At 37.9% G+C, this 15604-nt stretch overlaps 1 protein-coding gene across 2 annotated transcripts; it reads left to right on the top strand.

Annotated features, from left to right (window-relative positions):
• The first annotated feature begins 43 nt into the window (after positions 1-43).
• Positions 44-14964, top strand: TTPA (alpha tocopherol transfer protein). Of its 2 annotated transcripts, none has more exons than XM_015855743.2 (5): positions 44-279; positions 7243-7396; positions 8541-8734; positions 11257-11367; positions 12272-14964. In XM_015855743.2, the coding sequence occupies exons 1-5, from the start codon at positions 85-87 to the stop codon at positions 12449-12451; spliced, it is 834 nt and encodes a 277-aa protein (XP_015711229.1). In that variant the 5' UTR covers positions 44-84; the 3' UTR covers positions 12452-14964. The 2 variants fall into 2 exon arrangements, with proteins under 2 accessions (XP_015711229.1, XP_015711230.1); XM_015855744.2 differs by lacking the exon at positions 44-279 and adding an exon at positions 3805-3918.
• Positions 14965-15604: the final 640 nt, after the last annotated feature.

Raw genomic sequence — 15604 nt, 5'->3', positions numbered from 1 at the left:
GCCCAGGAGGGTGCGGAGGGGTTAAGCCCCGCCGGGGGCGGAGGCAGCCGGGCAGGGCTGTGTTTTGCCGCTCGGTGGCTCTTGATGGGGCTGGGGGCAGGCATGGCGCAGCGGCTGAACGAGCTGCCCGATCACTCGGCACGGGTACGCGGGGCCGTGGCCGAGCTGCGGCGGCGGGCGGAGGCAGAACCCGGGCAGCGCTGGCCGCAGCAGCTCAGCGACGCCTTCCTGGTGAGGTTCCTGCGAGCCAGAGACTTCAACCTGGATCTGGCCTGGAGGGTAAGAGGGAAGCGGGAGACCTCGGGACACCGGGGTGCTTGTTTCAGCTGCCAGGACCCTGGGTGAGCTCGGAAATGGAGATGTGGGTGGGCACTGTTGCTCCTGGGGGTGTTGGGAGCCCTCTGCGGGCGTGCGAGTGGGTGAAGTATGCTGCCAGATGGGTCAAGCAGGGCATTTGGGCTATAGCGCGTTGTTCATCATGCACACCTGCAGAGCAAGGCCACGGAGACATCGCAAGGCTGCTAACTTGGTGCGAACCCACTGGCAAAGATTCTGGTACCTGCGGTAAGGTCACAGCTCAGCTAACAGCATCCTTCCAAGGGCATCCTTACCTTGCTTTTCTTGCTCAGGTCATTAGTAACTCATATGTCTCTGAGTTTTGCTGCAGGTTTCTGTCTGTGAAATTTCTCTTAGAGTTTGGTAATTTAGCAGGCTTTGGTGAGTTTTGTTCCATTCCTATCTGTTGTATGGCTTGTTGCCATAAAACATTGCGTGCCTGTTTTCTGCAGTCAGAAGTACAGGTTGTTATCATTTCTTTTTTGCAAGAAAGATTAATAACCACTAATTCATCTCAGCAGAAAGTATTTCCAAATCTTTCTAGGTTAAAAGCTTGTGCCAACTGGAAGCTGTGTTTTAATGGAACTTGATGGTGTTGATATAACATTGCCCAACACAGTTCACCTTTCATTTTCTGCTTTTGTATGCTCTCGGTCTTCCAAGTTCAGCTTTGTGTGTCAGCATAACTGAAGACTGTTTGCGTGTAAATATATTGCATCATCAGGGTGGTAAAAAAGAATGATGCTCATAATAGTAACTAGCTTTAATTCTATCTGATGTTCTTTTCCTATGACTCCTGAGGTTTGTGTGACAGCTTTAAATCTCAGCAGAATAATGAGCAAGTCAAGACAGATTCCTTTGGCTATTCATGCATCTTACTGTTGCTCTAAGTTTGTGACATGGCTTATATCAGATGTAGTAGCAATTGTAGGACTGTGCCTTTCTTTTCTTTTTTTCCCCCTGTCCTTTACTGCTATGTTTCAAAAAGTAGATGATCCACTCTCCAGCTTGTGTTGCTGCCCTGGAAATTGATAATCCTGTAGATATGGCAATGGCACTCAAGAGTTTGGCCCATAGTTTTCTGCAGTTTCTTGTGATTAGTTGTTAGATGTGCTGTAGGTTGGACTGCACGGTCTGGGAGGAAAGTCAGGCTGGATGTTAGGAAGATTCTTCACCAGTGTGTGGCCAGGCCCTGGAACAGGCTCCTCAGGGCAGTGGTCTTGGTGCCAGACTGATGGAGTTCAAGGAGCGTTTGGACAAAGGCCTCAGACATAGGGTTTGATTTTGTGTGGTCCGTTGTGGAGCCTGGTGATCTTTGTGGGTCCCTTCTGTGATTCTGTGACTAGTCTTTAAGAGTGTGGTGTCTAAGCCAGGTTTAGAGATGGAGTCTACAGAGCAGTGTATTTTCATTTCTTACACTCTGTGTGAATCAGCTCTCTAGGGCTTGGGCCCTACTGTGGAAGAATCAAGGCATTTTAGAATCTCTTTGGAATTTCTGGGTCTGTATTTATTGCTAACTCTAAAATGCTTGTTTGGATACTTCTGTGTTCTAAGAGTTTTCAGTGTTCAGGAAAGTCATGTGTTGAATCTCTCCACCTCAGATTTCTTTTGTTTACATAATGTTCTGCATGTCAGCTGACATTGATTTCTAGCTCTTTGGAAACAGTGTGGGAAGAAGACAATAAATAAATAAATAGAGGAACGTGTTTATCTGCAATCAGTGTATTCTAGAAGAGTCCAAGAGGATTACTGTGTAAAAGTCTGTGGTGACTTTAAAAAAAAAAAAAGATTCATTGAACCCAAATGAGACCTCATGGGATGAGGTTACGTTTTTGTATCATCCTGGACAGTGCCCTCCTGTCTTCTGTCTTAGATGGTAGGTGACCCTCCCCACCTGAGTACATATCCCCTCTCAGCTCAGAGTCCAGTCTGGTGCAACCTGATTTTCCCCATCTGGAAAATGGCACTACTGCATGGTACTTGTAGAACAGGTAAGTGATGATCCTACTTGTAGAACAGGTAAGGGATGATCAGAGTCTGTGGCTCAGCAGTGCCTGTGACCAAAAGAATGGAAGATTTCTCCGCCATCCTTCTTACTATGGGCTTATACTTAGCCTTATATATGAATTATGAGTTTGGTTACTGACCAGACTCTTTCATGATGCATGCCAGGTTAATATGTAACTCATATTAACTCATATTATTGGCCTCCTAGGAGTTTGTTTATCAACATTTGGAAATCTTCCAGAAAATAATCAGTTAGATGGTGATTCCATTTTGGAATCGTATCGTGGAACAGAAATCTTTTACATTTTTCTTCTAGCAATTCCAGTCTTGCTTTAAAGTACTAAACTATTTCTACATATCATCGTTAGAAAAAAATCCACCACTGAAGTAGCTAGTTGGAACTGAAGAACTCAAAGAACTGGAAAATGTGTATGTTTTGAAGCCAATGATATATTTAAGTAAGCTCAGCAGCAGACTGTTCTTGCAGTAGAAGAAAATTATTTTCCTGAATTTTGGATCACAGGAAAGGTTTGTACAAATTCCTTACCTTTGAAAGTGGCTGGAAAGGAATGCGGGAGCCCTGATCACTTAAGTACAGACTCCTGGAAGAAGAGGTGAATTTAAGCAAATGTTTTCTACTATAGGATTTCAAATGTGTGAATGTTATCAGTGAGAATGTGTGTAATCCTTAAAACCTTTGTGAAATCCTGTCAGAGATTTGTCTTTGGGAGTGTGCGGAAGGTCCTTTGACATGGGCTAACAACAACTGTGAAATAACATATAAAGACCTGAATATGCCAGTAAGGCATTTTCCTGTCCAGTGAAACAGCCCTGTCAGGGCTTACATCCCCCAAAAAATACCACTGAGGAGGAATGGTGTTGTATTGTTGCAGCCTCTTTCACTTCTGCCTTTGCAATCCCTGTGAGAGATAAAAGCACGGATCAGATGTTAATACTGCAAAAGTTTCAAACTGAGAAGCAGTGCGCTGGGTCACCATTAATTGAGTTAAAGCAATGGGTTTAGTCCTTTTTAATGTGCCAGCTGTGTGGGTATGTTTGGCTTTCTTGATCAAAACTGCTGATGCTTGGATTCAGTAGTGGTATGTGAAATACAGAGAAATAGCAGCCCCTCTCCTGTACTGTCTTGTACTTAAGTGGATACTTTTAGGCAAAGAATGAAGGCATTTAAATTCAGTAAAAATGCAACAATGAAACACCAGCATCAAGGTGTGAGTATATGTGTATACACACAAACTTAATCCTGTCTTGCACCTTTGTTAATATGGTTATCAATCAGGAAAAATAATTGGTTTTCATGTAGATGTACATCAGTTTTTATAGCAAACATTGTTTTCTAGTCCAACTACTGAGTTCACTTTCATTTGTTTTATATCACGTGAGATGTGGATTAATCAATAACATCTCTGACGTTAAGAATCTGGAACTATCTTCTAAGACCTGGGGAGAAATCTCTTGATGCTTAACTCCAGACAATGGAGTTTTTCATCCAGCTTTGCTCATCAAGTTATTTCGTGTCTGTTTTCAGATGCTTCACAGATATTTAAGTGTACACAGGTAATTATATAGAGCTGTTTTTTCTTGTAAATGTATGAGTCATTTTGATTGTAATGAGTGCTCCCCTTTCTCCTGATTATATTACATTTACATTCTGTACTCAGGCTGCTTATTATGAACAAAACTGACACTTTCCTTTGCTATCTTAACTAAAAACAGAACAAAACAAAACCCCAATTGTCCTATGTTTTAAATATTCCATATAAATTCCTGTATTTAAGCAATGTTCTTCTAGGAATTTTTAAAATAAACTAAAACTGTAAAATCCACTGTTAATTTTTGTATTCGGTTATGTTTAAGAATTGCTCATATAAGTGGCTCTGTATGACTTGAGAATGTCCAGCAGCTGAGAAAGTGGCTGTTCACTGAAAATGTCTCCAAATTAGCTGTGAATGTTATGGAAAGTTATCTAATGCTGACCTTTATTTCAGAACTGAATCATCATTTCAGGTAATCAGGCCGAATAGTTTTTGACGTGAGAACTATTCACTTGAGCACTTTGTGGCTTTCTGGAAAAGGGAAGAACGTGTGGAGCTTAGATGTGTCTGTGTAAAAAGTATCATGCTTAGAGGGTGTCATAAGTGCTCTAACTGTGTGTTTATTCAATCATGGGCAGTCAGTAGGTAATTTATGTTTTTTTAAGTATTCTTATTGTGTTGAAGGCTGTGAACACTATTCCCTTCCTACTCAGGTCTAGAAATAGAGGTTTCGATGTTTCTGTCTAGGGAAGTGTTAATGTTTATGAAAAGAAGAAACTAACTAAAAGCTGAGATTATTCAGGGGATTGAATGAACCTATATTTATTCTCATCTTGATTTCGGCAAGCAGCTCTTCAAACAACTGCTTAAAATATTAATATGATTGTTAAGTTGGTTCATTATGATGGGGTACACCTGATGTTAGAAGGGACAAGCTATGAAGCAGCAGATATTTGGATAGCACTCTTGTGGTTGTTTGTGTGGTTGTTTGTTTTTTTTTTTGCTGCTGTTTAACTGTCTGTTTTGGAAAGATGAAGATAAATAACACAGTATGTAAACAGTGCTGTCTGGTTGGCACAGTGTTTGGGATTGTTCCACAGTGCCCTTTGTAAGGAGTCAAATTCCAGCAGAGTGAGATAATTGTAGTACCTCTTCTGGCCTATCTTTGCAATCAGTGAATTTCTATTCCACAGATTAACTCGGTTTCCTTCACTTCCTGCTCTGTTTGTTTACGTTAGCTTAATTTTATGAGGTCAAAAGACTTTTAGTGAAATACGTTAGCAGTTAAGTGTTTCTGTTTACAGTGTACAGTCTAGAGTAAGGCTTTTATCAGCTGGCTTATTTCCAAGTCAGATGGGATTCTGGTATGGCAGATGGACCGTCCTGGTTTTGTGTCTACAAGTACATACTTACAGGCAATGTTTCTAGAAATTATACAGTTAATTGCTGATCATTGCACCATCTACTTCTAAGTAAATTATTTTAACAAACAACATCTTGGCAGTTTTGTCTAAGAATACTCTTAAGCTGAGGAAGAATTGTATGTTTGTATGAAACAATATAAGAAATTTGAAAATAAAGAGTTAGAAAATATTACTAATGTTAATTGTGTAACATGAACAAGTTATGAGGTATGCGACGGTAAATCTTAGGTTTAGCATTACCCGCCTGGACGCCTACGTGTGCAACCTGGTGTAGGGATCCTTCTTTGGTGAGAGGTTGGACTCGATGATCTCTGGAGTTCCCTTCCAACCCCTGTGATTTTGTGATTAACCAACATAGCTGATACATTCCAAGGGATGAATTTGGTATCCACTGAGGTTCCTTCCAGCCATTCTCTCTACAAAGAAAATGATCAGTGCATACATATGGGAAGTTTGAGGGTTTTATTAAAGGTTTTATTAATTGGAGCTGACAGTTCTTTTAATTGTAGTGCTTCTGTTACGGAATGTGGTATAATTTAGAAATCAGTAAATATGAATTAACAGAAATAAAGGAGAGTTGGCTGATGTTTTCATTTCTGTGAGCATATTTAATTTGTGAAACTATACTGAGGATCAGATTGCTTTTAATATTGAATGTAACAGTTTGAAAGAGTAGCCTGTCTATTCTACCTTAAGATTTTAAACCTTTGATTTTCTTTTCTTGTGGTACAAAGTACTGAAAAATTCTGATTCACTTAGCTCCTTTGAAAATGATAGGAGTCCAAACTGTAGTTTTCTAGGACATCTGAATAGAAAATACAAGCTTTGATAGCCAGAGCTACCCCTCTGTCCTCCAAGCTCAGTGCTGGACGGCTTAGCACAAGTGGTAGAGCAGAGGGAGATGCTAACTGGTGAATAGAAGACAATCTTGCATAGATTCCTACTTACCTATTCAGAATGTCATAAATAACTTCAGTTGCAGATCATTGCTACTCCTTTTCTCCACCACCAGTTAACTTCTTTATTTTAAAAGATAAACTGTAATTAGAGTTTGGAACTACCATGTCAATGATTTAATTTTTAATGATCCATCTCTACCTACAATAACATCTCACAATATTATCTGTAATTCTGCTAGCTAGATGTCTCCTCAGAAAGAAACTCCTTTAACTGACTGTTCCTTAAGAGTTAGACCATTCCGATTCAACATACAGTCCTCCCCATCCTTCATTAGTGCTAGCATATGTTGATTCCTTCCAGCCTTAGGAATGAGGGCAGTTGTGTTCGTGACAATGGACACAACCTCTCTTTTAGTAAAACAGGTTAACATTATTTCCATTCTGAGGGAGGAAAATTGCCTAATAGATAATGGGAGAGAAGGATTACACGCCTTACACATTATACGCTTGTATTTTGCCTTATCTAAGGAGTAGGAGGGACTTTGAAAATGTGCTTCAGATATGCTGATGACCATATGTATGTCAAATGGTAAAATGAAATCATTATCAACTGTACATATTTTCCAAGTTTTCCAAAATTTGAAGGAATCCTATGAGTTATTAATCTGAATAATCCTAAATGTAACCCGAGAACTCTGTTCTATTATTATATTTTTAATGCTTTGAAAGTTGAAACTACTGGTGATTTCTGTATAGCCCAGTTTTCTTTTCTGACACAAAGTAGGATCTGTATTCCATTAATGAGCTGATGATTCTAAGTACATAACAACTCACTGATTTGATCAAGTATAGCAGCCTTCTGCTTCTCTGAGCAATTTGCTTTGAATACAAAATGAAATGACAACTAATTTAATGAATTAAACCTCTGGCTGTGACCACATATCGAAACTGTGGTTTTATCTGTGTTTTTTTTTTTTTTATGTAATACCTGATGGATATCTGACACGCTTATTTTTTTTCCAGTTATTGAAGAACTACCAGAAGTGGAGAATGGAATGCCCAGAAATAAGTGCAGACTTGCAGCCATTTTCTGTCCTTGGTCTATTGCGTGCTAACTATCTTGGAGTCTTGAGATCAAGAGACCCGTCTGGAAGCAAAGTCCTAATATACAGAATTGGTGAGTGATGATATTTCTTGGACCCATTTCATACGTGGTTCTTGTACTAATTCTTTTTGTTTGGTTGGTTGTTTGTAAACTATCACAATTTCAGCAGCAAAATAGAAGTATCTAATGGGTGTAACACCAGGAGTTGATAAAATGGAATGTAATATGAGAATCTCTTAACTAGAAAGATAGTAATTGTTCTCCCCTATTACAAATACATTTGGGTTAACATAAATGTATTTATTGAGCAGTAATAGTTACACCATTTGATTCATAACTAGTATGTCTAAAGTTATGCATTCATTCTTTTCTGAAGTTTGTCTGTTAAGTAGAATTCTTGTTTGCATAAAAAAACTACTAAAGCTTACAATATGTTACAATAGGTTTCAAGTTTCCAAACAGTAATTTTGTTTCCATGGGAATTATAAAATGTATGTTCTGACTGTGGTGGAGATGGAGTACAGATGGGAGAAAGAGTAGAAAAAACATGTACACCTTGTCATGTACCAACATCTAGCTTAGATGCAAATGTGTTCATTGAGTTTTCACCATTCAGATGTAGCTGAAGAACCCTGTATAAATTATGCCCCAAATACCTTGTTTGTTTTGACGTATGTACTATGTACTCCCTAAAGTCCTAAAAATAATAATTTAAAAATCACATTGCCATATTTTTTGTGGTTATTTTGGAAAGAGAAATGATTTTTACCATCTTTCAAATAATTGTTTTAATATTGGCTGGTTTAGTAGAGTAAAATGCTTTTCTTTGCAAAGCTGTGCTTTCTGATTGTGCCCAACGTGAAGGCTCATCCCATGCAATTCTTTGCTCAGGTCTCAAGAAAGCAAATGGAATTCACTGAGGCTTGGCATTATTACTGTACTGAAGCAAAATCATGTGGGTTGATGATATGTGGTTTCCTTCTGGAGTTCCTGCAGCGCATTGCCAATGATTAGCCCCTTCGAGCTATACCATGCTTCCCCTTGGTTTCTGCTAATGGGATTGGTATTGTCTTAAGATGTTTGTGGCAAAACCTTGTACTGTAGGCTATTGTTGTACGTGCAATGTATTACTTATCCCTGAGAAGCAGTAGGAAGTGAGAGTAAAGATGTGTGCTGTATGTTTGTGGTAATGCAGTGCGATGTACTTAACCCTCAGGACAATGGGATCCCACGTCATTTACGGCATACGATGTGTTTCGTGTGAGTCTGATCACATCTGAACTCATTGTAAAGGAGATTGAGACTCAGAGGAATGGAGTCAAGACTATCTTTGATCTTCAAGGGTGGCGATTTGCTCATGCATTTCAAATCAGTCCAGCAGTGGCCAAGAAAATTGCTGCTGTGCTCACAGTAAGTTAAACATACTGCTTTATGCTTCTTCATTGTTGTAACTCCCTATTTTTCTTCCATCTTAAGTTATGGTAGTTTTTCCTTCTATAGCCCTTTTTAGAGGTCATACAGTTTGAAAGAACTAAATCATATATCCACAAAAAGTCAGATAACTCCTGCATATGTTATGCTCAGTTTGACTTAAAGTCTGTTGTTGTATAGCAGCAAATGCCCTTTAACCTCTGATGTCTTATTAAAATTCCACTGACTTGTTACAATGCAAGAATTTCTTAAGCAGATAAAGCCTACTTCTGTAAGGATCTGTTCAAAGATTTTTTTTCTTTTCCTTGAGACTTAGAGAAGATGAAAAACAGGGTGTTCTAAGTTCAGTTCAGGCCAAGTGGTTACTACTTGTCAGCAAGTATAGATGATAGTGCCAAGACCATCCATCTGTTCCCAACAGCATGTGGCATTTGTTTTGCTTGTGTTTCCCAATAACGAGTTATTTTGTGCAACTCATTGTTACCTCACCTCTAAGACTTTTTCCTTTCTGTCAAATTGAGTTGAATTTTGCCAATCAATTTGTACAAAAAGAGAGGAAAGAGACAGAGAATTGGCAGGCAGGTTACACTGTTGTCATATTATCCTACCTTCCTTCAGAAGTTAAGCTGAAAATCAGTAATGATAAACTGTTAACCTATGATGTAGAAATAAGCTGGGGAGATTATCTCTCACTCTGGTTTGGCAAGGTTTATATCTGAGGGTAATTCAGAGCTTAGTCAGCAAGCTGATAGCATCAGAATTTCATCAGCTCTTCTTGATCCCTGCTGTAGAACTTCAAGGAAACCAATGAGTATTTCAGTTTTTTGTTTGTTTGTTTGTTGTTGTTTTGTTTGTTTTTTGTTTGGTTTTTTTTTTCATCTAGAATAAGAAAAATACTGATGTTTATATGATCCTGGGCCAATTCCATGAGAACAACAGTTGAGAGAATGTTTCTGCTGATTTCTGAGGTAGTAAACAAGTTGTTAGTAATTTTATAACTCTGAAATTGAGAGTAGAAAGGAAATAGAATAGGATTTGCAATTAAATCTGAAGGTTTCAATCCATTACCTCAAATGAGGATATTCTTTGAATAAAATGATTCCATCTTGTTACGGGTTTGTTGTATGTTTTTCAAGCTTCTAAATGTTTCTTATAGCAATTGAAAAAAAGACAGAAAAAAAAAGAAAGATTGCATTTCAAATGCTGTTTTCTTAGATGAGGAATAAGCTCAATTGATTTGTCTTCCTTTTTATTTTCTTTCTTTTTTGGATCCTTTTCATCATTCTAGGTGTGGGTTTGTATGTTTCATCTAGAGGTTGTTTTTAGTGTTGATCAATATGCTTCTAAGTAAAAATTTAGGAACCTTGGTTTTTACCCTATGTTTTTCTTGTGAAATGTGTCTTTCTTGCAGATTGCTATCTTGTGTGGAGGAACAGACTAAAAGAAAGGGAATAAATGTAAAACAGAATAGAAAGTATAGTAACATCAGTAGGTGACATTGTGTCAGTTACCTTGAGGCAAAACCAAATCCTTCTGTGAAGGATTAGGCTTTAAACAAATGATAATAATGTGCAGTAAACCTAAAATCTGACAGAATTAAGGTCTTTATCATACATTAACATCTAATAGGATTTGCACTTAAGAAATGTGTGTGGGTTTTTTTCTTATCCATAGAAGACTGTTACGATATAGCCATTTTTATAAACACCAGTTGCAGCATAGTAGTATCAGGTGGGATTTAACAGGAGTTATTCTTCCCCATTGCATAATACTGTCTTTGTACACTGTCATTATTTCCTTGCAGGTTGAGAAGTTGTGGGACCTCTATATGAAACTCAAACCCAACTAGTAGTATTTTAAATTATGAAGGCGTATAGGAGATACAACTTTTATTATAGGGTTTATCCCTGCCTATAGCAGGAGGATTGGAACTGGATGATTTTAAAGGTCCCTTCCAACCCAAATCATTCTATGACTATAACAATAATCTTTCTGTAAAGCTGAACTTCAGGCTTGGGCAAATTCACTAATTTTAAGACTCCTTACTTAAATAAATATAATTTATTTAACTTACAAATATAAACCACTGAATTTGCTGTTTTTATATCTATATCTATATATATATATATATATATCTCTGGGCTGTGGGAGTTGCCAGTAAAAACACGTGTCTAGATAGCTTTTTTGGTAAAGGAGCAGCAGGATCTTTGCTATGAAGAACTGTACCTCAGAAGAAAAGCTGAGGTAAAGCTTGGTGTGTATTTTTTGTGTGCAATTTGTTGTTTTTATAGTCAGCCTTTCCTTGTTATTTTTTCCCCCTACTAATGAGAAGAACAAAATGTGTTTTCCTAATCAGTGTAAACTAAGTGTATTCCACAGTGCAAGAATTAGCAAGGCCAGGAGGAATACCTGTGGCCTTAGATAGTTTCAGACTTGTCCTTCATGAGAGAATCTTTTCAATAATTCCTTTTTCTCATGCTGTTTTTCATGTGTCTTGACAGGATTCCTTTCCACTAAAAGTTCGAGGTATCCACTTGATTAATGAGCCTTTATTGTTCCACCCAGTCTTCGCTCTAATTAAGCCTTTTCTCACTGAAAAAATAAAGCAGCGGGTGAGTGCACACAAACATTTATTTCTACCACAAAACCCCTAAACAAACGTCTGCAACACTTCCCTTAGGATCTGAACTTTGAAGAGAATAAATCATTGTTTTAGTACTCTACTGCCCTCTGTAATCTAGCTGTAAAACATCTGCAGTTATCAATAACGTAGGAGTTGCTGTTGTCACTACTCTAAAATATACTGTAACGGAGGGTTAAATAACTTGCTTAAGATCACACAGCGTATCTTCCGCAGAATTAGCGAGAAATAGGCCCCAGATCTCTAGGTACTTGTCTACAAATGACTGTGAGAAATTGTCAACTAATGGTGTTAATAATCAGAAAATTCTTGTCAACTGTTAGTAAGAAACCTATAAAAGTTTTTGACCAAAAGCAATATGAAGAAGGCTTCAAGTTAGCTCTAATAAAGCAGGAAAATAGCAACCAAAACTACAGAATTAAAAGGTTAAGCTGGAGGAAAGCAGTCCAGGATCTAATTTAATTTGAACTGAATTATGTGGACTGTAATGTAAGTCTGTAATGTAAGTACAGATTCTTCAGAATGTCTCCCTTGGCACCTGTTTGAACCTACATACCTTGTACGTAATGTTATCTTCAAATGTGCTTAGCAGGACCAGATAGTAATGGCCAGGTGCTGAATACTACATGACACACGTCAGGACAAGACCAAGCCCCAGCCCCCCTGGTACAGATTATTTTAGCTATATTGGTGTAGTGAGTTTTGGACTTAAAATGTACTTTCTGCCTTACTGAAGGAGCTCACTGTGAACATATTAGTGTTTAGTGCAGCCAATCCAGAGACTTAAGTGCTTGTATTGCATTTATTTGCTGTCTGTTTTTACTCAAGAGTCAATCATTCATACTGAAGTAAATGCTTCTCACATTTTGTTTTAGGTGTATATGCATGGAAGTAACTACTTGCAGAGTCTGACTGAACACTTTCCAGTCAGCATTCTTCCACAGGAATATGGGGGGCAAGGAGGTTCCTTTGAAGAGCTAGCCAAGGAATGGACTGACTTCATAATGGCATCTGCAGATTATCTCCAGAGCATTTCTCTGGTTGCCCGTGAATAACCTTTTGAGAGTATTTTATCAATTCCTGAAGACTGGAAGTGGAAATAAATTTGATATGAAATCTTTCTTGTAAACTTGAAATCATAGTAAATTAAAGCAGAATGTCTATTCAGAGCAGAATTACATTGACTGCACTTTTATACTAACTGGAGTATATCAATATGTATGTCCAAGGAGACTAATGATTTCTACGTTTGTAACTGGTAAAGCTGCATGCCAGTAGTTTTACACTGTATATCAGATATTGATACAGCTCCTGTTAAATCTTGGAAGACAACTTATTAATTAATGCAGTCCAGAATCCTTATGCTTAGTTATTTTATCTTGGCTTGTCAAGATGATAAGATACAAAGCCAAGTAATTACAGTAGAACAGAATATAGATGGGGTAGACTAGATGCAGAAGTATGAATACAGGCCTAATTTACAAGTAGGGGGCTGCTTTTCTAATTGATTCTCAGGGAAATGGCTGTTTTGTAAGTTTGTGCTGCTAAGATCACACAGTCAAATAATGAATTAGTCATCACTACTGAAACATTTGTTATTTTTATGCTGCTTGTGCAATTTCCCTTTTTGTGCTAATTGACACAGTAAATGAGTAGATGAGGAAAATGCCATGTACGTATTCAAAGGAGAGTGTGAATCAGGAGGAAATGGTAAGAGAGGAAAAAATGTTGATTTTCTTTCTTCAAAGAGATGTTGTCTGCAGATAAGCTATAAGCAACTCAGTAATGCGAACTCTTAATTTCTGTTGTACATTGCTGCGGAGGTCAACAGCTCTTTGCTGGCTGCAGTATCTGTCTTGAAGGGTGAAGTGTATTATTCTTCATGGATTGAGAACTTAGAAATACCTGCTGTGTGGTTTAAGGGTGCTTTGGACCTTAGCCTAGGAGATGTCTAGGAGATTTTTATTTTCAGAAAAGTGATCTTGCCAGCCTGTGTAGTGTTGGACACTGGAAGAATTTGTTATTAATTTCTGTTGAGTCCTCTTTTGTATTTCTGTAATGAAAAAAGCTATCTATACTTACAGAGAATAGATTTTTAAAGGGACACAATTCATGTATAAATGCTGTATGTGTATAAAATGCTGCATGTATTACACAGCAGTATCATCCTACATTCCTCAGGATTTAATAATCTAAAGCGGTAATTTATTTTTCACTGTTCCTGGTTTTTTGTTTTGTTTTTAAAATTTCTATTAATACACCAACTGCTGGAATTTGTATACTCGGTTTTTATCAGTTTTATAACAAGCCAGAGAAAGTTCATGTAAGTTTTAAACATTTAGCATTCCATCTAAATGTTCATCATAACAGTGTATTTTTCAGGTGGCTAGAAATGCTAACTTCTGTTATCTTAAAACATGTAGGACATTGGGATGTTGTATTAATAAATGGTTAGGGGAGAGAAAAGAGAGTATCCTATGAAATCAGAAACATTTTACTTTATCGTTGATACTTCATTATTGCAAAAGCCAGCAGAAGCTATTATTTTATTAGCGTGTGTAACAACTGTGAAAGGCCTACACAGTATGTGTTGGTCAGAGTTTCCTTTGCTGCCTAAGTTCAATGTCAGATAGAAGATTCCTTCAAAACTGACCAGAGTTTTCCTTTTTCTGTTCTCTTATTTCCTCAAGTGCATTCTCATTCTTTTATTTCAGGATATCTTTGATGCAGAGCCTAAATTCGAATAAGTATTTTTCATATATTCATATATTTCATATCCTACTTTTTATCTGATTGAACTATTTTGTGATATGAAAAAGCTCTTTAAATAGTTCTGTCGAGGTGATTATTTTTTATAAGAAAATAAGTAGTCGGTCATTTGGCAGTTCTTCAGGTGTATAACTCAAGTTCCAAGTCATTTATGAGATAGAGAACTGAAGCTATTGCACTAACATTAAGCTCTCTGTTTTAATCCTTGAATGTACACCATGTAAAGGAACAAACCATGTTTCTGTGAACAGGTTACTGTGAAACCCATCTCTTATCATTGCAGTTTTATCTAACAAAAACTAAATTCTTTCATTTGATTGTTTACATAGAGAAAAAGATGTGTGGCTTTTATCTTCATTTGAACTATACTATCTCTATGAAGTCCTAAATATGGTCAAAAAATATCCTGGACCTACTAATAAATGGTAACATGAATATGTAGTGCAATAGAGCACTGGATGCAGTAAGTTTTTTCATGAACTGTTAATTATTTTTAATGTTTACATGTTAAGTAGAACTTAAAAGCTCTGGAGGAGGAACAACTGTCACTGCTGCTAATGACATAAAATAATCAGGAGATGTGTGTAAAAAAAGGGAAAGTGTGATGTGTGGAGATAGGTCAACTGCAAAGTAAACTTGCTCGTGCCTTACTCTTCTCTAACAAGACTAGGAGTGCCTTTAAAAAATAATCTTGCTGTTAAACGCTGCTACTGCCTATAAGTGTGATTTAATGCACCTTTTAATTCTTTTATTTTTTTACATGTTAACATAATTATATTAATAAACCTTTTCTAGTTCATCCAGTCTCCTCTGTTTTTAAGAGCTTCAGTTACTTTTCAGTGACACAGGAATTACTTTCACTAAGTGCTACCTATTTCTGATGCCTGCTGGTGATACCACAGTGTAATAGAAAGACTTGGGTTGGAAGGGTCTCACAGACCATACAGTTCTGACCTCCCGCCACGGGTAGGAGGGTTGCCACCACCAGCTCAAGCTGCTGAGGGCCCATCTAACCTGGCCTTCAACACCTGCAGGGATGGGGCATTCACAGCTTCTCAGGATGGCCCATGCCAGCACCTCACTGCCCTCTGTAAAACATTTTCCCCAGACATCCAATCTAAATATTCCCGCTAGTTTAAACCTGTTCTTCCTTGTCCTGTCACTATCAAACCATGTAAAAAGTCAGTCTCCCTCCTGCTTATATGCTCCCTTTAAGTACTGGAAGGCTGCAGTGATGTCTTTCTTGCAGCCTTCTCCACACTGAACAAGCCCAGCTCCATCAGCCTTGTTGTAGGAGAGGTGCTCCAGTCCACTCCTTAGCTTCATGGCCCTCCTCCGGGCCCATTTCAACATTTTCACACTTTTTGTGTGTTGGGGACCCCGTGGTCAGAGAATCACAGAATGACCCAGGTTGGAAGGGACCTCAAGGTTCACGTAGT

Source organism: Coturnix japonica, chromosome 2 (assembly GCF_001577835.2).
Source record: "Coturnix japonica isolate 7356 chromosome 2, Coturnix japonica 2.1, whole genome shotgun sequence".
NCBI classification, from domain to species: Eukaryota; Metazoa; Chordata; class Aves; order Galliformes; family Phasianidae; genus Coturnix; species Coturnix japonica.
Note: the sequence above shows the minus strand (reverse complement) of the source record. Positions and strands in the feature narration are given on the sequence as shown.